Genomic DNA, 21685 nt, shown 5'->3' with positions numbered 1-21685 from the left:
AGATCAGTCGCTGGCTTCTGGACGGCCACTCACTGCGGCTGCTGGCCGCTCACGCTGGCTGCGGGCTACACATGGTAGCCCATGGCAACCCACTGCAGCCTACGCCATCGCCGGCGATTCACAGCAGCCCAGCTCCAGGTTGAGCTGTTGTTCAGCATCTTAGCTGTAGAGGGCAGTGTCCCTGGCCCTTATATGTGGGATCCGAACCGGGGTCCTCTGGCGTCCCAAGCCAGTTCTTAACCATTGTGCCACTCGGCTGGCCCAATCCTTTTTCTTTAATTATTAAATATTCTGTACATTAGAGGTTGGACCAATTTCTATTACTATCAGAAATGTGTACACTCTCACCAATGTAGTGTTACCAACCTTTGTGATCCTTTCCAATTCAATGGGTTAATCAATGATATTTCAGTTTAATTTTAATTTACATTTTTCATTATAATATGATGCCTGAGTCTTCACTTCCTTTATATAATATCCATTGTTTTCCTACTACAAGCAATACTGAAATGATTGAGTAACTGCTCTTTCTTCTTTATCCGGTTTTTGTTACTACATTATGGTCTTAGTTGTTAGTCTTTGGGTTTTCATATCTGCTTCAGAGTCTTGGAGTTTGATTGGTAAGCCCCAACTGATATTCTTTTATTCCCAGATAATGCCTATGAGTCAATCAGTGAATTTGTTCTGTTTTCCTTTTACTGTCTTCCTTCTGTTCTTTTTCTGGTAGTTGCATTATTCCCACATAATACTTACATGCTATTTTGTGTCTCTTATCATCATAAGCCTTAGTTCTCAGGTATGCTCACCCCACCCCCAGACATTATATTACAGGTTTTCCAAACGTTTCCTCAGGAAAGGTTTGTATCTATTTTTGTATGATATTTATACTTTAAAGACTCATAGGAATCAGAAACATACCCATTACTTTTACTAATAATTCAAAGGATAGGCCATCTCGGTGAAACATAGAGAAGCCTGGGACATCACGTGCACTAAAGGAATCATTTCAGTTATAAAACATTTCCTTTTTATACCTATGAAATGTATAGCTTACATGACATTTTCCAATGAGCCATGCCTGATAAATTCATAAATTCCATGTTTATTTATAATAAACAATCTAGATGGAAAAGGTACATCCTGTTAAAAGCATTCCAGTAAGGACTCTCCCTCTAGTCATTATTATTAGTGCCTGTCATCAGATTTGACTTGGTAATCTCTTTTGTTTCCCAGCCACATCTCTTTTTTTTTTTAGCTGAGCCATCCTGCCACCTGTTGGCAGCTCAGAGGCAGCTCAGTTCGGGCGGGAATTGAACCGGCGACCCTGTTGCTCAGAGCTCGTGCTCTTGAGCAAGTTCTTAACCAATTGAGCCACTCGGCCGGCCCTTTTCGTTTTTTTTAAATTTAATTTTCCTAACAGCCCTGGTAATGGGAGGAAATTGATAAGGCTTTCCTTCCCCAACCCAAATTCCCCTTAAGTTTCCTTTAAGCAAGGCCTTCCCTCTACGGTATTTTCTTCTATAGCAGTGTTCTGTCTGTCTCTTCTGTTAGTGAGGGTGAGTGGATAGTAAACCCCCGCAGGTTGTATATCATGAAGGATTGGGAAATGTTAGAGGACAAGAAAACTCTTAGTTGTTGTCATGGGTGAAGTTAGAAAACAAACTCCAGAATCCTGTCCTCCAAAGGAGAGAGATGATGGACATAGTCAAAATTGTAAACTGCAAACTGGATTACCACTTCAAATGTAGAAATGTAGAAATGGGAAACAATACATGGAGAATGGGAGCAGAGAAAATGGAAAATAAGATATGATGCAGGTTTCTAGTCCAATTCTTGTAGGAGACAGAAGGGTGGGCCTACAGCAGGCCACAGACACCTCACCTGCTACAGCCAGTGGAGGATATTGCTGGCCACTCCCTGTCACTCAGAGCCATCGGACATGTTTCTTAGCAATCATTATTGCTGAAGTGTCCCATGCTGCAGACTCCTGTGCCCCAGAAAGAGATGATCCACCACCAGGAAGGACTAGAAATGGCACTTGTTCTATTTCCCTACAAATGTGAAGCTGCTTTACAACAAACATCTTAGGGAAAAGCTAGAAGAATCTAGTGAGATCATATATAATTTCTCAGTATACAGTGGTGGCAGAGATCTGGGACAGGGCTTTCCTAAGCCCAGAGCCACACGCACACTTCTCTGAGATGCTTGCGGAGTGCTAATGTATATGGGCAACCACACCTAGCCTGGAAACCTGGAATAGGATAGGTATCATATCTACCTGTCTTTATTGTGGGACAGGCCCCAAGAGGGTTGTATTGGTTTGTGAGTTCTAAATACTAATTTATTGTCCTTGAAATATAGCAGAAGCCCTAGAGGAGTGTCAAAGGTCAAAGCAACACTAGATTTCTAGTCCAGGGAGTTCAGCAGAAGCAATACCAGGGGACTAACATGGTGAGGATATGTTGAGAATTCAGAAAAGCTTAATGGCAGTACTATGTGGAGTGACAGAGGACAATGGTGGGTACAAAGTGAGGCTACCAGGGGTGTATTTTTAGGGAGCTCCCATGCACATTCAGTATGGATCATAGTTATTTGAAGGAGAAGAGGAGATCTTCTCTGAGCAAATCTTTCCTCTAGTCTTTTTCCTACATCTAACATTACTCCTGAACTCCTAAATTGCTCCTGTATTCTTGAGGATTATGGTGCTAACACTCTGTTTCTTAAGACTGGTGGATGAATGTCTTAGCATGTTGAATACCACTATTGCCTCTAAAGATCATGTTTACTATAATAAGTGATCTGAGAATCTGAGATAGCTTTTTTTTTTTTTTTAAGATTTTATTGGAGAATTGGGGAAGGGGAACCGTGTTTGGGAATTGGGGGAGGGGAACAGCCAAGTTGTTGTCCTTCAATCTTAGTTGTGGAGGGTGCAGCAAGCTCAGCTCCAGGTCCAGTCATGCTGCTCAGCTCAAGGTGCTGTGTTCAATTAGTTGCGGGTTGGCGTAGCCACCATTCCATGCAGGAGTCAAACCGGCAGACTTGTTGTTAAGAGCATGTGCTCTATCCCGTGAGCCACCCTGACGGCAGCTCAGTTCAAGGTTCTGAGTTCAGTTTTTAGTTGCAGGTGGGCGTAGCCCACCATCTCCAACAGGGAACCTTGTTGATAGGAGCACGTGCTCTCACCAGCTGAGTCATCTTGCCACCTGTTGGCAGCTCAGCATGGGTGCAGCTCCCTGGCCCATGTGGGAATCAAACCGGTGACCCTGTTGCTCAAAGCTCGTGCTCTTGAGCAAGCTCTTAACCAACTGACCCACTCGGCCAGCCCCTGAGAGAGCTTTTAATGACCTAGCTGTACATCCATGATGATTAATCCCCTGTACACAATTCCTAGGTACCATACTTTCACTGATCCTATAATCTCTTTATCTTTCATAGTGTAGATACGATGCTCTTCTCCTTAAATAATTACAATATGTGAGTATATATAGCAATGGTAGGCACAATTGTATGCTATACAAAATAGGTTTGTTTGAAATATTAAACACTTCCTAGTATTCCTATGAGGTTTCCTAAAATATTTCTTTTTCTAGGACTCAAGTATGATTCTGCCACGAGAGAATGAATTCTTCCCATCACCCGTGTTTACACTTAGAGTCAGACGAAGTTGCCTCACTGAAGATGCTCTGCGTCAGTTGAGCCAAGCTGAAGTCACTGACCTCCGGAAAGAATTATTGGTACTGTAAAAAGTCTCATTGGATATTTTTACTAATGTGGGGGGAAATAATTATATAGTGCAGCAAAGGAAGAGCCTGCATTTGGAACTATAGTTATCAGCCTTATGATTTCAGAATTCATTGCTTACCCTTCAGAGAAAAGCTATGGGATGTATAATTCAACATTGGGATTATGCGTTCACTAGTAGTTACCTATGGTTATAAAAGTGCTGCATAATGAACCATCCCAAAGCTTAATGACTTAAAATAACAATAATTTCTTTGACAGATCTGCAGTTCAGTTGAGGATCTGCTGGTCTAGGTTCAACTCATCTGGGTGTCTTTCTGGATTCTGTATGCCTGTTTACATGTTTGGGAGTTGGCTAGGGATTGACTGATCTAGGCTAGGCCTGGCTGGGGCAGTTTGGCTCTGCTTCCTATGTTTTTCCTCTTCTTCTTGGGACCGGCAAGCAAGTTCTTTTGACAGCAGTGCCAGAGGTACAATATAGCCCAGTCACACAAATACCATTGTTTTAGTCAAAACAAGTCACATTGGCTGAACCTACATCAAGGGCTGGCAAAATATACTAAGCCTGTTTAATGGGGGGAACTGCAAAGTCACGTGCAAAAGACATAGATCAAGGAGAGGTGATGAATTGGGGCTGTTAATACGATCAACAAGCAGGGGGTGCAACAGATACTTTTCCTACATTTTGGCTCTAGTTTTAGTCATAGACCTTCCACTACTATATCGGTTCCAAATAGCCATCCTTGACTTCATCCTTTGTGGGCGCCTACAGGAATTTTACTGTGTGGCACCTCAGATGATTTGCCCTATTGAGGCCGTAAAATATTGACTAACTTTAAGTTAGAGCTGGAGTCTGTACAGAAGGGAGTGGGTTTTCCTGATATCAGCCATGAGGGGATGAGTTAGGTTCTCACAGAATAAACCAGAACCCGGAGGGTGAGACTCAAATAGGAGAGGGATATTTCCCAGCATGGAACGCCTATGAGAAATACAGAAACTATTTTATAAACCAGACTTTCAAGTTGTATGTCTCCCTCTATACCTCATTCCTTTAAATCTTGATTATGAGGAAATAAATAGAAAATGATTCTGCCTATTGGAGATTGACAAAGAGATAAGAAGATAAACTTCAAGACCGATCCATCAAAATATAGACTCTGAGCAAGGCAAGATTGTCTAAGCCCATTAAGAGTTTCCTGAGCATGGCAAAGGCAGACTTGCTAGTGAAAATGGACAGAAATAAGAAAATCAGAAGTAAGCTTAATTTGTTATTTGAATATATCCACAGATGGAATGTGAGGCAGGCCCTCGGAGATTATGGTCTGTGACCGAGGAATCAGTTGATCCAAGTGGCAGTAAATAAGATCTTCCAGGCAAAGAGGGGGAAAGGATAACTCTTAATCAAGCTTAGTGGTATATAGATAGATATAGATATAGATATATAGATATAGATATAGATGTAGATAGATATAGATATAGATATTTTAACTTTATTGGAGAACGATGTGTTTTTTTTGGGGGAATGATGTGTTTTTTACAGGATCCATCAGCGCCAAGTCAAGTTGTTGTTTGCAATCTAGTTGCGGGGGGCGCGGCCCACCATCCTATGTGGGAGTCCAACTGGCAACCTTGCTGTTAAGAGTACATGCTCTAACCAACTGAGCCATCCAGCTGCCCTGGCAGCTCAGCTACAGCTTAGCTCAAGTGATTGGCTTCAATCTAGTTGTGGAGGGTGCAGCTCACTGGCCCATGTGGGAATTGAACCAGTAACCCTGTTGCTCAGAGTGTGCGCTCTAACCAACTGAGCCACCTGGCCACCTCCAGTGATGCTTATATGAAAAAGTTAAAAAGAAATTAGCCAGGAAAAGAAGTAGAGAAGGAATAGAGAGGAAAGCCAGAGTGTAGTCAGCCACAAAGTCCAAAGGTGGGCTTCAGAAAAGAGGGACTAGTTCATACTGATTTCCCACACGAGGGCTATGGGCAGTCAGGTGTGATGGTTTCTGCAAAGGTGTTGTGCCCAGACTGACTGGGAGAGCTGTTTATCAGAAGTCCTAATGAGGAGAGAGGCAGGAGAAACCAAATAGTTGTTGACTGGAGCCAAAGTTGTAAAGTCTGAATGATGAGATGAAGACAGATAACAAGATAAAAGAATCAAGAGATTTAGTGGCCCAGGGGTTTGAAGCTCATCAAAATTTGGTTCAAGATGCTGGTCACCATAATTGATGAAAGCTAAGTCTTGCTAGAATCCCCTTCACTTGGTTCATGGGGCAGTGTAAAGGACCCATGCACTCAGTATACAATAATCTGACGATAAATAGGTTCATGGCATCTGCTGCTCAGTAGCAAATTGAGGGAGAACAGATTGCAGCGAGGTAAGAGGTGTGGGATTCTGGGAATTCTGGCGACTGCAGAAGGTTTGAAACAGAGGTCAAGACATTATATTTTAATCTTTGGAGTGTGTTTTCTTTCCTCAGATTGAATTTACTGGAGAAATTTGTTCCGTGGGTAGAGGGGTAAAGGCTGAGTTCTTCCACTGTATATTTGAAGAGATGACCAAGACAGAATATGGAATGTTCATATATCCTGAAGACGGTTCCTACATGTGGTTTCCTGTCAGTGTAAGTCTTTTTTTTATTTATTGTTCATTTCATTGGGGAACAGTGTGTTTTCCCAGGACCCATCAGCTCCAAGCCAAGTAGTTGTTTCAGTGTAGTTGTGGAGGGCGTGGTGTAAGTGTAAGCCTTTTACTTATTTTCTCACAGTTTTTCAGAACAGGAAAAGTATACCATACACATGAAAATCATACATAATAATGTAAAATTAGGTCATATACAGCTTTGCTACTCAAAATATGGTCCATAGAGCAGCAGCTTCAGCATCACCTCGAAGCTATGAGAAAAGCAGAATCTCTGGCCCTACCCCAGATCAGAATATGTATTTTATAAGATTTCCCAGTGATTCATATGCATATTAAATTTTTAAACAGCTTTAATGAAGTATACTTGAGATACAATAAACTGCACAGAAATTGTCCGATTTGATAGGTTTTGATATATATGTATTTATACTCATGAAACTATCGCCAGTTTGACAGTGTTGATATGATAATGAACATGTACATCATCTCCCAAAGTTTCCTCATATCCCTTTTTAATCCTACTCCTCCCCTGCTGTCCACCTCATGCCCAGGCAACCACTGTCACTAGAGAGTAGTTCGAATTTCCTAAACTTTTACATAAACGGAATCATAAATAGTTTTTGTGCCTGTCCTCTTTCACTCAACATAATTACGTTGAGACTCATGCATGTTGCTGCATATATCCATGTCTCATTCCCTTTTATCACTGAGCAGTGTTCCATTATATGGATGTATTATACTTGGTCTAGTCACCTTTTGATGGATGTTTGGGTGGTTTCCTAAATTTTGAGAGGCAGTAATCTCGAGTGTTTCAAATTAGGAGAGAAATTATTAATAGAATCCTAGCGATAATTGCTAATTCTTATAAGGTGATTCATTTCTGCATTGATTATGTTTTTCCAAGATTCTCAAAATATAAACATCTTCTCATTTTATTTATTTATTTTTAGCTGAGCCATCCTGCCACCTGTTGGCAGCTCAGCGGCAGCTTAGCTCGGGCTGGACTCGAACTGCTGTTGCTCAGAGCTCAAACCTTTGAGCGAGCTCTTAACCAACTGAACCACTCAGCCGGCCCCTAAACATTTTCTTAAAGTAACAAAAGCTTGTCTTCATTTCTGTTAGTAACACAGACCGAACAATTCTAAAAAGAATCACATGTTGAACTTCAATTTATTGATCCCCTTTCCAATAAATTTCCAAAATGTTCCTTCCAATGACCCAGTAGAAGTTTAGAATCCAGAGGACAGGGAAGAGGAGACAAGATGAATGGGTATGAAAAAGTACTGAAAAGCGTTTTGTATCTCTTTGAGAAAGAATGAACCTCTAAAGGACAGGAATGGCCAAGGTGTACCAGCGGTAGGATTTTTATCAGTCAGTCAACAATCATTTATTGACTGTTTCTTGAGGTTCCAACATTGTAGTAAATATTGTGGGAGATTCAAATTAGTATACGGCACTTTCCTCTTGAAACTTTTTGCATATGTAGCTGGAGCAATAAGACTAAAACACCAGGAGCTTTAACAATTGTTTCTAAATTACGGATTGCTGACTTTATATGTAATATTGTTGAGCCCAATAGGGTATGGAAGGAATCACTGATGTAGAATTAGAAGCCCAGAGTTGTAGTGTAGAGTGACGGTGGGTGTGTCATTTAGCTTCTCTGAGCTTTCAGTTTCCTTACCTATAAAATGGCTTGTCATAATTTCTGCTCTGCCTGCTTTACAGGACTGTTGTGAGAATAAAACACAATAAGATATATACCCAAGTAAGAAAGCAGCATGAAAACTTTAGGGCACTATCCAAATTTAAGGGATTCTTTATTGGGGCAGAAAGAAATCAAGGGGGACTAAAGTCATTGGAGAAAGTGTCATGGAAAAGTGGACACTTCAGTTGATGTTGAAGGATAGAGACAAAATAGAAAGAGATACAAGTAGGGAATAGAGAGGAGAAAAGCAACCTTACATCAATCCTGTGAGATAAGTGGTTTGTCCCCATTTTACAGATAAATAAATCTGAGGTTCAGAGAGATTAAATGAACTAAGAACATTCAACTAGCAAGTGACCGAGCTAGGATATGAATTCAGGACTGTCCAACCCCAAAGTCCTTACTCTTAAGCATTGTGCTATACTGCTGGATAGAAAACAGAGACAAAAGTTTGATTTGTGTATGACTCAGTGAAGAGAAAATCAACTAGAACCAGGGTACAAATTACAAATACAGGAAATAAGACTGAATAGGTTAGAGGAGTCCACCTATGGAGAGTACTTGTATTGTAGTTTTTTTCTTTCTTTCTTCCTTTTTTAGCAAAATCTGCATGGCCATCAGCATCAAATTTTTTTTTTTTTAGCTGAGCCATCCTGCCACCTGTTGGCAGCTGTTGGCAGCTCTTCTTGAGCTGGGAATCGAACCAGCAACCCTATTGCTCAGAGCTCACACTCTTGAGTGAGCTCTTAACCAACTGAGCCACTCGGCTGGCCCCTCATCTGCATCATTTTTATTGCAAATAAATTAACAACAACAAAAAAAGATGAAAAAAACCCTGTCATTTTTATCACCTACAGTTTGCATGTAGTTAACTTTTAAAAAAGGTTCCTTTTTCTGTAAACTACATTCTATTTTATAAAACACAGTAAGAATCAGCATCTTAGGATGTGCCAGTCATACCCATATGTGATGGCACAACGTCAGCCTTGGTGAGGCCAGAGAAACGGCCCTGAGGAGATATCCACGTGCCTGAGCACGCAGGCAGAGCCTCCCCTGAGCTCGCTCTTAGGAGCTGTGGTGTCAGCAGCTGCAGGTCACGAGGTCTTGGTTGTGAGCGGAGCCCCGTTCTGACACCCCTCATCAACATGACCCCTGACAGACTTGTTCATTCAGATTTTTAAAACAAAATCCACTTTTAAAAATGTATTTACACACATTTATTTTGCCACAGGCTTATACTTGATATTGCAAGAATCTGCTCCTCCCCCAGGCTCAGCACCCCTAATCCAGGAAGGGTGGCCCTTAAGCAGGCTCCTGTGGCGCCTCTGAGCCCACCACCTCAGCTGCATGCCCCACTGAGCCCCGCCAGGTGCTGGGACTAGTGGCCCCTGCACACCAAGCGCAGCCACTGCCATGTTTTTCCAAAACCTCTAAGTAGGTTGCTCTGGCAAGTCTCCTATAAAAATGGGGCTCATTTTCAAAATTCAAAGGCATTTTTAATATGTATCTGCACAATTACTCTAAGAAGAAAATAGGGCCAGTAGATTGAGGCACAGACTGTCGTGTGAGGGGTCCAGAGCCATGCACCTGCTAACAGCAAGGCTGACAATGGGCAGGTTAGTGATCTTTCAGCTGGGTGGTAGTGATGGCCTGGCCAGATGTGGCCAGTGTTTTCCCTCTTCTGGGACTACAAAGTGCGGAGAGGAGAGTGAAGCCAATTTCATCAGGACTCTTTCCTTCTTCCTTCCACCCAGCTTCACAGCCAACAGCATCAGTCATGTTCCCTGACTTCTATGCTTGTTCCCATAAGCACACTGAGGTTCAGGGCTATTATTGCTGAAGGGGACACCACTCATCTGACACCATCTTACATGCCTGATGCCTACTGAGAGGGTAGATAAAGTGCATCGTTTCTTCCACGGTGTCATTTTTCTACATGAATTTGAAGGCAAAGACTGTCATATTAAATATTGGAAACCTTAGTCTATAAGGCATCTGAGCATGTTTTTTTTAAATTTCAGATATACTGTTAGTAACAAAAAGGAAATTCATTTATTTTATATTTTGAACCTTAATTTGCATTTTAATTTATGGAACAATCCTTAATTGTATTGTAGTAGATGTATGTGTAAGAAAATTTTTATTTTCATGAAGCCAGTTTGTTTTTAATTTGTGACTTTTAGAAAAGGGAACCCAAAACAATTTTTACTAATCTCATTATCCCTTTGGATTACTGATTATTTATAATGCATTAGGGATTTTTTTTTCTTCTCCTTTTCTAGCCTAAAGTTGAGAAGAAGAGGTATTTTCTTTTTGGGCTGTTGTGTGGACTCTCCCTTTACAATTTAAATGTTGCCGACCTTCCTTTCCCACTGGCTCTGTTTAAGAAACTTCTGGACCAAAAGCCATCATTGGAAGATTTAAAAGAACTCAGTCCTCTTTTGGGGAAGTAAGTAAATGGTTTTCCAGGACTTGACCTAGTCAGTCTCAGTTGTCTAGGCATAAATGGCATTCACACAAACAAGGTCTTCAGTTTCAATAAAGTAGGTTCTTTCGGTGAATTTGAATTTTTAGCATGACTTATAATCAAGTAAACCTTTAAAAAAGTCAAATATTACTCTAATTATCAACCAATAAAATAAACAGAGCCTGGTCTCTTGAATTTATACAGATGGAAATAGTTGCCTTGGACAGTTCATGATAGTCTTAATGAGAATCATGCATGCTATATTTATTTTATATAAATTGTATTTCATCATATTTAATTTATTTAAATAAATCAGCATGTCATCAACTTTTTTTTTTAAGGATTGAAAAATGCTTGTTCTAAGTTAAAAGGTAGGCTATATCCTGTGAGAAAAATATTGGCAACACATATGAGAGAACAGAATTATCTCTGATGTAGAAATATACTATATATTTCTATATATACTATATATTTTGCTGTATAATATGTGAGTCATCACACATATGGGTAATTAAAACATGAAAATATGCCCAACCTTACTAGTAATCAAGGAAATTTGGACAAATGAAAATAAGATATCATTTTTCTGTTTACAGGTTGACAACTATTGAAAATTTGTTCATAAGATATAGAGTTGACAACAGATTGGGGAAAAGGATTCTCCTCTCGTGAATTGTTAGTGGAAGAATAAACTGACTAGATTTACACTGTATGCCCTGACAGTCTAGAGCAGCTGTTCTCAACCTTCCTAATGCCACGACCCCTTAATACAGTTCCTCATGTTGTGGTGACCCCCAATCATAAAATTATTTTCGTTGCTACTCTATAACTGTAATTTTGCTACTGTTATGAATCATAATGTAAATATCTTTTTGTTTTCCGATGGTCTTAGGCGACCCCTATGAAAGGGTCGTTTGACCCCCAAAGGGGTCGCGACCCACAGGTTGAGAACCGCTGCTCTAGAGCAACGGTTGAGAAACCCCTGGCAATATTGACATTTTGGGCTGGATAATCCTTTATTGTAGAAGGCTGTCCTGGGCACTGAGGAGATGTTAACCTGCATATCAGGTTGCTACACACTAGATGCCAATAGCAACTCTCCTCTAATCGTGACAACCAAAGATATCTCCAGATTTTGCCAAATGTCCCCTGGGGGGCAAAATCACCCCTGGTTGAGAATCACTGCTTTAGAGGAAGGGGCTCCTTTTTGTAATTTCCACCGAGACATAGCCGTGTCTATTAGTGAGTGGTTTAGCCAAACAAAAGTATGAATAGAGGTTAACTCTAGGAAGAGGGAGTGGGAAGGTAGAGGAGAGGAGATTTCCGTGGCATTTTATACATTTCTGTCGTGTCCAAAATGTTTCCATTGAACATTTATTACTGTTGAAATTTTATAAGGTCAATAAATATAATTTTTTTCCTCCAAAATTTTCATTAGGAGTTTGCAAGAAGTTCTAAATTATGAAGCTGATGACATTGGAGAATGTTTTGACATGTATTTTTCAGTGAGTACTAGTGAATGTCATATTTATAGTTTAGCTTGAATCTTTTTTTTACAATAATTTTTATTATAGTGTCTCAAATATGGGATTCCTTTTTTGAAGGGCATTTACTTCTGTACTGTAAGTCCTTCTCCCCACCTGCTCCTCATTTGTTACCTTCTGTCTGTATACTCTCAAATAAGGTGAAATTATAAGCAATCATTCAATGGATGTAAACAGCTAAATGGATCAATGTATGCTTAAAAGCAATGTACAACTTACACTAGGGTAGGTTTTTAAGTTTTATATGTATTTAAAAGGCTGATCTACATAAATAATTATTTAGCTCCCAGTTATTTAAAATTTTATAGGGAAGAATATACTGGCAACAATGGTATCATGCTTGATTATTCAGACTTTTCTTTCTTGTTTGCTACCTGAATATATTTTGGTTATAGCAACACTGGGACCAAAAGGATGTTGATTTAATTCCAAATGGGATCTCTGTACTTGTGGACCAAACCAACAAGTAAGTTTTGAGACCTAGAATATCTGCTTTAAATACACATAAAATGTTTGTATCACTATGTTTTATACATGTATTTTAGTTTCTCAGATGATCATTTCAGCTTCTCATGTTTTAGAAAGATAGAAAGATTACAGGGTAAGCGAAGGGAGAAGGAAGTCAGAATTAAATATTTCCTTTGCAGCACTTTTCACTAGTTATTCATTTAACAATTATTTTTGAGCCCCTACCCTGTACCAGACCCTACTCGTATTCTAGGTGCCGTAGATACAGCAGTGAAAAGGACAGGTAAAATCAGGAGCTTAAATTCCAGTAAGACAGAAAGAGAATATGCAAATAAATTACCATATTTTGCTGTATATAATGTGCTCCTGTATATAATGCATACCCACATTTTTTTTGCTCAAACTTTCAGGGAAAAAATTTTTTAATTTTTTAATTCAAATGTTTATTTGTTTACATTTAGGTATTTGTTTTTTGTATTATAAAGGAATTTTAGCATTTATTTTTTTAACATATTATGGTACAAGAAATTTTATTTAACAAATATTTACAAAACACAAGAGCAGATACAAGATTCAAAAAATTCTATGTACCTGCAACAAATTTAGGATATTTATGCATCATAGAAGGCCAAGATCTCTTCCTCATTGCAGTTCATCTTAAGTTCAACAAAACCAATTATTGTATTCCAGGGTATTATTTTGCATATGTATATCATTATTGATTTCTAGAGTTACACTTTTAATTCATAAGCATAAATAAAAGAATTAAAAATATTTATATAGATATGGAATTAGTACTACCCATGTATAATGCGCATCCTTATTTTTTCCTCAAAAATTTGGGCCAAGACAAGTGCGCATTATACACGGAAAAATACGGTATTATGTAATAAAATGTCAGATAAGGATGAGAGCCCTGAAGAAAATTAAGAGACTACAGGGTAACAGGTAGATGTATGTTGGAGTCAGCTGGTGAGAGCTAATAGTTAAATTTTCAAAAATGTTGAGTTTATTATTAAAATGTTAGTAGCTTGAAATCAGCCATGGCGGGCATATTTACACCACAAAAATTGGCAGATGCTCCAAATGAGAGTCCCCTTTTTCTCTCTCCTCTTGGGAGAACTGCTAAACATTTACCAGCACATCACTGGTTATAGGAGAAGGCAGAGAGGGATTGATTTAGATAGGGTATTCCAGGTAGGATGCTCAAAGGGTGGGAGACTATCATGTTTCTGGTGGATATCTGGTGGAAATACTTCTAACAACACTGCCGTCAGGAAATTCATCATGTAGTGAAGACAGACTTTGCATACATAGTTTTCACACAGTGACATGTGTTGTAAGCAGGGGAAGGAAAGAGGAACACCGACCAAACTTGAGAAAGTCACACTGATGAATGATGGAAGTTGCCAGGTAAAGAGGAAGCACTGAATGCTGTGGCCTAACTACAAGAAAGACAGTGAGACCAGAGATTCCAAAGGAAGTGGCAAGAGGTTGCATAGTAGGGCAAGGGTCAGGTCGTGGAGGGCTTTTTGATCCTGTTAAGGTGGTTTGGAATTCACCATAAGGGCAATTGAAGCCTTAGAAAGATTTTAAGCAGGAGAATGACATATTCACATTAGCGTTTTTAAAAGACCCGGATTGCAGCTAGGAAAGTGGAAGCAAAACAAAGTCTTTATCCTTCTGCTATATTCTCCAAGTTTTCTTTTTCTAGCTGATTGGATGTTTTTATATTCCGGGGTAGTACTGGGCTGTGTGCTATGCAAAAGTAATTTTCTTTCTCATTAGAAATGATAAAAAGAGCAAAGTAGAGCATGTTTTTAGTCACTGGTAAAGTATGTTATTGGCCTTTTTCTGTTATGTTTCCCTCAAGGAAAGACTTTGTTTCTAAGTATGTTGATTACATTTTCAACACTTCCGCAAAGGCAATTTACAAGGAATTTCAGAAAGGATTTTATAAGGTTTGTGACAAGGAGCTACTTAGAGTTTTCCAGCCTGAAGAACTAATGACAGCAATAGTTGGAAATACTGATTATGACTGGAAACAATTTGAAAAGGTAGGTGATAACTAAACGGCCCCCAATTCATCCGAACAACTTCTATATACTCCCCCTAAACATTTTTTCCTTTTCTTTTTCTCAAGAATTCAACATATTGTGAAGGATACCATAAATCACATCCTACTATACTGATGTTTTGGAAAGCTTTCCACAAATTAACTTTGGATGAAAAGAGAAAATTCCTCTGTAAGTATTACAGTAATAGATGGGCCTATAAATATATATCTTTTAAAAAGATAAATATCTTATTTGTGATGAAATCATTATTAATGGTGGGTCACACATATTAATGGCAAAGCAAGGTTAGAATCCAGGTTCCCTACCTTCTAGATCAGGGGTTGGCAAATTTTTGAGACAGAACCTACCCAAAGAGCCACATGTGGCTCGTGAGACGCAGTTTGCCAACCCCTGTTCTAGACCAATGTTCTTGCTCTTAATAAGCCTGTTCCCCATTAAAAACAAATGATAATAAGATATCGCTATTTTATTACCTTCTCTATACTGACTCTAACCCCACCTTTAATTTTAGTTTACATCCTCTTTCCTCACTCTAGTTGGCTCCTAATCAAGCCAAATGGCTTACATTCCTATCTTCATTTAATTATCTAAGTCCTATGGGATTAGGACAATGTAAGCTGTCTCTAATGCTATTTTAGAAATAATAATAATAGCAATGACCACTGATGATACTAACAGCATTTATTGTGTGCTTACTCTATGCTAGGCATTGTACTGATCACTTTGCATCTATTACCTCCCTTTATCCTAATAGCAGCCATATGAGGTAGGCACTTATTTTTCCCCATTTCAGATCTGAGGAAAAAGAGTCTTGGAACATTTAGTAGCTTGTCTATGTTCAGATAGCTAGGGAGTGTCAGAACCAGAATATGAACTCAACAGGCTGATCCAAAGCACAGGCTCTTGACCACTCAGCTCTGTGGCCTTCGGGTATAAGAACTTCTCTTGGTGGGAACCCTAAGTTTTCCCTAGGACAGACAATGTCTTATTTTCTCACCACCTCACCCCATTTTTCAGCTCCTCCTGTGATCACATTTTTCTTCTTGCTATTTTTGTTGCTCCTGAGGATGTTGGAGAAAAATTCCAACTTCTCTGCAAACCCAACCTACTTCTTCACAAAACTTGACTACCTTTCCAATCTTCTCTCTTGATGAGAAATGTCTGCCTCAGTCCCATGGTTCCATTGTCTGTTCATTGAGTGAGTTCACTTACATCTTCCTACCTCAGGCTTTCCTTATGATTCCCCCCATCCATGCCCCTCACCCCGCCCCCCCAAAAGCTCATTCAGCTCCTCTACTTGAGAATTAACTAGTTAGATGTGATCTGTGAATCTCCCTAGCTACCCCAGCCTGGTGCCTCTCTCCCTGCCCTGAGTCTTGGGGCCTTCATTAGGTTCTTCACCTCATACTTCTTGGTTGAGCTAAAATAAATTCCTTGTATTTTGCTATTTTCTTTTCATGTACTGTAGACCCTTGAACAATACAGGGGTTAGGGGTACTGATAACCCCCCTCCCCACACAATGGAAAGTCTGTGTATAACTTTTGACTCCCCCCAAGCTTAACTACTAACAGCCTACTGTTGACTGGAAGCCTTAACATAAACAGTCAATCAACGTATATTTTGTATGTTATATGTATTATATACTATATTATTATAATAAAATAGGCTAAGAGAAAAAATGTTATTAAGAAAATCATATGGAAAATAGATTTACAGTATTCATTGAAAAATACCTGTGTATAAGTCGACCTGTATAGTTCAAACCTGAGTTGTATATAACTAGACCATGAACTCACTGAGGACAAAGACCAAATGTCATTTTTCTATGCTCCACATGGTCCTGTGTAGTTTTCTCTACACAAGGATTCTCAATAAATATTTATTGAATGATGTGATTAATTTCTTCATTTTCTTTTTAATTTTGCTCTTTCTATGAAATATCTTAACCAAGATTATTCCTTTCTAGTGTTTCTTACAGGAAATTATAGGCAGCCTGTAAGAGGATTACAAAAAATGGGAATCATATTTCGCTGTCCTGAAACTTTCAGTGAAAAAGACTGCCCAAGATCGCTCGTATGTCATAATATTCTGGACCTCCCTAAATATTCTACAATGGAAAGAGTGGAGGAAGCACTTCAAGTAGCCATCAACAGCAACAGAGGATTTATCTCAGAGACCACATAGTAATAGTGACCTAGAGAGTTGCAGTGAGATCTCAGATTCTCAGGTCCTCTCTCATCCTTCAATTGTGATGTTCATCTTCAGGTCTACTTTGTACAAAGGGTTGCTGGATTTTAATTAGAATTAGTTGATAAATGTTGAGATAAACAATAAAGTGATGAATCAAGGTAATATTTTTAATGAATCACATTTCCCGATCCCTAAACTTGCTATTAGAATGTTTGCTTTTTTATTGAATTACTTCCTGAATAATAATTATCATTTAAAAATAGGCTGAATATTAAAAGCTAATGGATATTTTTAAAAATATTCTTCTTCTAATAAACACTGCCTGCAAATATGAAAGTCTGAAAAAAATAAACAAAAATATAAATTAATTCAACTTGATTTTGAGGCATGTAGATGTGTATTTTATACCGTGGAATGACTCCAGAGTTTTAACTTTAGCCAAATGATGAATAATTTATTTGAAAAATCTAAAAGTCTAAATGTTAAGGGATTCATTAATTCATTCAATAATTACTTATGCTCAATACTGTGTTCTAATAATCAGTCTAAATGCAGACATCATTATTTTGGTTAAAAATGCTGAGTCCAACTAGGAACTCTTGTCTAATTGTAGTTGGGGAAATGTGAAGAACCTGAAATATGTCTCAGTGTCATGATTATAGAGTAAATTAAAGAAGAGATATAAGTATGGTTGGAAATGACCAAAGAATTTTGTGACCAGTTCTAGCTAATATTAAATTTTAAACTGTAAGCTGTTCTATAAATGCCTATTCTCTCAAACTATATACAGAGCCTTGTATGGGTGGTCCTTTAGGAAAGGAAGGCCTATGGGGTGAAGTTCACAATGGGGTGCTAATGTGGAAAGAGAGCAGGATCATCTGAGGATAGACAGAACAGAGATAAAGAATTCACCAAGGACAATAGAATATGAGGTGGTCAATAGAAACATAAGCCCCCAGCGAATCCTCATAGTTATTTTGGACACGTCTGGTTTCTACAACAAATGGAATGAAGACCCAGATGTATTCTTTTTTAATTTTAAGGGAAAAGGTACTCTCTAAATCTTAAGGATCCTCAGGCCTCAGACTTTTGGGTTGTGTTCCTCAGGCCTTTCACATCCAACATGACTTTTTCTATTGCCAATGGGTGAACTGTACTAAATATCTTTACACTCTTTCAGAAAACAGAGAATAAAGGAACACTTCCCAATTAATTCTATGATATCCAGACAAAGACATCACAGGGAAAGAAAACTATAACTATCTCTCATGAACATAGACACAAAGTTTTGTATAATACCGTGTGACTAAGTGGGGTTTAGTCCAGAAATGCATTTGAAAATCCATTATATTTCACCATAATAGACTAGGGGGAAAAAATCATAATTACCTCAATAGAGGTAGAAAAAAAATGGACAAAATTCAGTAGCCATTGATGAATGATAAATACTTGTAAGAAACTAGGACTGAGACGAGAACTTACTCAACCTGTTAGAACCTACACACAGCTAACTTGATACTTACTGGTGAAAGACAATGCTCTCCTACTAAAATTGGGAACAAGGCAAGGATGTCTCTCAAAGTTTCTACTCAACATTGTACTAGATGTAATAGTCCATACAATAGGGCAGAGAAAATAAAAGGCATACTGATTGGAAAATAAGGAATAAAACTACCTTATTTATAGACTACATGGTCATCTATGAGTAAGATTCTAAGGGATTTCCAAAACTACTAGAACTATTAAATAAAAATAAAAAGGTATCAGGATTCAAGGACAATATATAAAAATGAATTTCAGGGCCAGCAAGGTGGCGCAGTTGGTTAGAGTGGGAGCTCTGAGCAACAGGGTCTCTGGTTTGGTTCCCACATGGGCCAGTGAGCTGCACCCGAGCTGAGTGCCGCTGAGCTGCCAAGAGGGGGCCAGATGGTTCAGCTGGTGAGAGCACGTGCTCTTAACAACAAGGTTGCCGGTTCGACTCCTGCACTAGATTGAGAGCGGCAACTGGACTTGGAGCTGAGCTTGCGCCCTCCACAACTAAGATTGAAGGACAACAACTTGACTTGGAGCTGATGGGTCCTGGAAAAACACAATGGTCCCCTTCCCCAATTCCCCAATGAAAAATTTAAAAAAAAATTAATTGCATTTCTATATATACTCCAGCAATCATAAATTGAAACATTTTAAAGTATTTGAAATATCAACAAAAAATAAATACCTAAAGATACATTTTTTTCAGGATAAATTTAACAAAATATGTTCCACTATACTCTGAAAACTAGAAAGTATAGCTGGAAGAGATAAAGAAACTTTTAATTAATAGAGAAAGATATGCTCATGGACAGAAGAATCAATATTATTAACATGTTAATTCTCTCCAAATTGATCTTATTTAGTATAATCTCAAAAATCCCTGCAATCTGTTTTGTAGAAACTGATAAACTGATCATAAAACATATATGAAAATGCAAAGGACTTAGAATAGCCAAAACCACAATGAAGAAGGATAACTGTGGAGCACTTGAATGATTTTAAGACTTGGAATCTACAGTAATCAAGGCAGTGTAATACGGGAGTAAAAATAAAACATGTAGATCAATAGAACACAAGTTCAGAAATCAATCATATATGGATCGACAGTTTTGACAAAGATGTCAAGGCAATTCAGTGGGGAAAGGCAATCTTGAACACCTCGAAATCCATAAGGAAAAAAAAAAACATCTACCCATACCTCACACCATAAAGAAGAATTCATTTGAAATGTAACAGACCTACAACTATAAAACTTCTAGAAGATAGTATTTAAGAAACCCCTTGTAATCTTGGGTTAAGCAAAGATTTCTTAAGTAGGACAAAAAAGGCATGAACTATGTAAAATAAAAAAAATGTATCAAAATAAAAAACTTTAGTTCTTCAAAAGATACTTAAAAAAAAAAGATTTCATTGGGGAATTGGGGGAGGGGAACAGCATTGGGGAATCGGAGAACAGACAAGTTGCTATCCTTTTCTTCATTCTAGTTGTGGAGGACATCGCTTCACTGGCCTATGTTGGTATTATCATTGCGCTCTTTCCAGGTGAGGCAGTTTCTTGCTGGCCATTGGACAGCTGCTCACAGCGCTCATGGCAGCTGTCGCCTGCTGCTGGCCACTCACGCTGGCTGCCGGACATGCATGGTAGCTCAAGGCAGCCCACTACAGCCCCGCTGCAGCCTACACCATTGCCCGCCACTTGGCAGCCCAGCTCCAGGTCGAGCTGTTGTTCACCATCGTTCACCATCTTAGCTGTAGAGGGAGCAGTGTCACTGGCCTTCATGTGGGATCTGAACCAGGGCCCTGCTGCTCAGAGCTGCCACTCCCAAGCCAACTCAACCAATGCACCACTCGGCCAGCCCTCAAAAGCTACGTTTAATAAAGTTAAAAGACAAGCCACAAATTGGTAGAACACATTTCAAAACATTAATAAAAGATTTGATATATAACAAAGAACTCTAATGTATATAGAGCTTTTAGATAATAATCAATTGAATAAATGGGCAAAGGATATGAATAGACACTTCACCAAAGAAGAGAGATTAGCACTAAGAAGTACATGAAAAGAAACAACATTATTAATTATAGGAAAGTGGAAGTTTAAACTACAATAAAATGCCGCTATAGACAATTGTTAAAATTAAAAAAGACTGACAAAATGAAATGTTGGCAAGGATAGAGAGCAACTAGAACTTCCATAAACTGCTGGAGGTAATGCAAAATAGTACAGCTCTTTGGAATTCCAAAGTTTGGCAGTTTCTTACAATATTCATGTACTTACATCTGACAGAGCAATTCCATTTTTTAGGTATTTATTTCTGCCCCCAAATTAAAACATTTATCCACTAAAAGACTTGTTTACAAATATCCATGGCAACTTTATTCATTGTAGTAAAAAAATGTATAGGACTGAAATGCCCTTCAATTGGTGAAGAGATCAACAAATTGTGGTATATCCACTGAACGGAATACCACTCAACAATAACAAAGGGAACTTCTTACAAAAAACAACAGGATGAATCTCAAAAGCATTATGATAAAACAGGCAGACACAGGGCCAGCCGGATGGCTCAGTAACAAGGTTGCCTATTCTACTCCCACATGGGATGGTGGGCTGCATGCCATCCCCCAGGCCACCCCCCCCCAAAAAAAATGACTAGATTGAAAGCTGGACAGGACTTGGAGCTGATCTGTGCCCTCCACAACTAAGATTGAAGGACAACTTGAGTTGGAGCTGATGGGTCCTGGAAAAACACAATGTTCCCCTTCCCCAATTCAGCAATAAGATCTAAAAAGAAAAGGCAGGCACAAAAGCCTGCATAAGTTTTATTCCATTTGTAAGAAATTCTAGAAAAGGCAACAACTATATTGGCAGAAAGCAGATCACTGGTTGCCAGGCATGAGTGGAGGGACTGAGTACATAGTTCTTTTCACTTCCATCGCAAACTTGAGCTTTCCGTATAGCCTTGGTTTTTGGAAATTGCAATGCAAGTCCAACTGTGTTAGGGCTCCACCTAGCGGAACTGCAGTGTTTCTTCGAAGGCCATTTGGTCCTGGAGTTCAGATGGCTACTGCCAGCCCGGGCACACCTTCTCAGCCCTGCCCGTCATCTCATCACCTTCCACCGCCCTGTGCTCTTTGGCCATGTTGCAAACCCTTCTGGAAGGGTCGAGTTTCTCTTACCGTTTCCGTTTCGGTACCGCCCCCTTAAAAGAAAATCGGTTTCGTTTCCACCTCGACCGGCCGGCCCTGCCCCGCCCCTAAACCGCACGTTGGGAGGCTGGCGTCCGAGCAGGGGCGGGGTGCCGGCGGCCGCGGTGGCT

The 21685-nt window shown here is 39.2% G+C and overlaps 1 protein-coding gene across 1 annotated transcript in view; it reads left to right on the top strand.

Moving 5' to 3' along the window:
* LOC109377042 (probable E3 ubiquitin-protein ligase HERC6) overlaps positions 1 to 17205 on the top strand; it is a 68339-nt gene extending 51134 nt beyond the window's left edge. The window contains exons 15-22 of the mRNA XM_019633259.1: positions 3591 to 3734; positions 6216 to 6359; positions 10367 to 10533; positions 11990 to 12056; positions 12491 to 12561; positions 14437 to 14620; positions 14707 to 14809; positions 16609 to 17205. Coding sequence (XP_019488804.1) covers positions 3591 to 3734; positions 6216 to 6359; positions 10367 to 10533; positions 11990 to 12056; positions 12491 to 12561; positions 14437 to 14620; positions 14707 to 14809; positions 16609 to 16826 — 1098 coding nt within the window. The 3' untranslated portion in view covers positions 16827 to 17205. The remainder of the gene's footprint in view (positions 1 to 3590; positions 3735 to 6215; positions 6360 to 10366; positions 10534 to 11989; positions 12057 to 12490; positions 12562 to 14436; positions 14621 to 14706; positions 14810 to 16608) is intronic.
* The last annotated feature ends 4480 nt before the right edge of the window (positions 17206 to 21685 follow it).

The sequence above is a fragment of the Hipposideros armiger genome, unplaced genomic scaffold, assembly GCF_001890085.2.
Source record: "Hipposideros armiger isolate ML-2016 unplaced genomic scaffold, ASM189008v1 scaffold_1266, whole genome shotgun sequence".
Classification (NCBI taxonomy): Eukaryota; Metazoa; Chordata; class Mammalia; order Chiroptera; family Hipposideridae; genus Hipposideros; species Hipposideros armiger.
The sequence above is the reverse complement of the archived record's forward strand: the minus strand, read 5'-3'. Positions and strand labels throughout refer to the sequence as shown.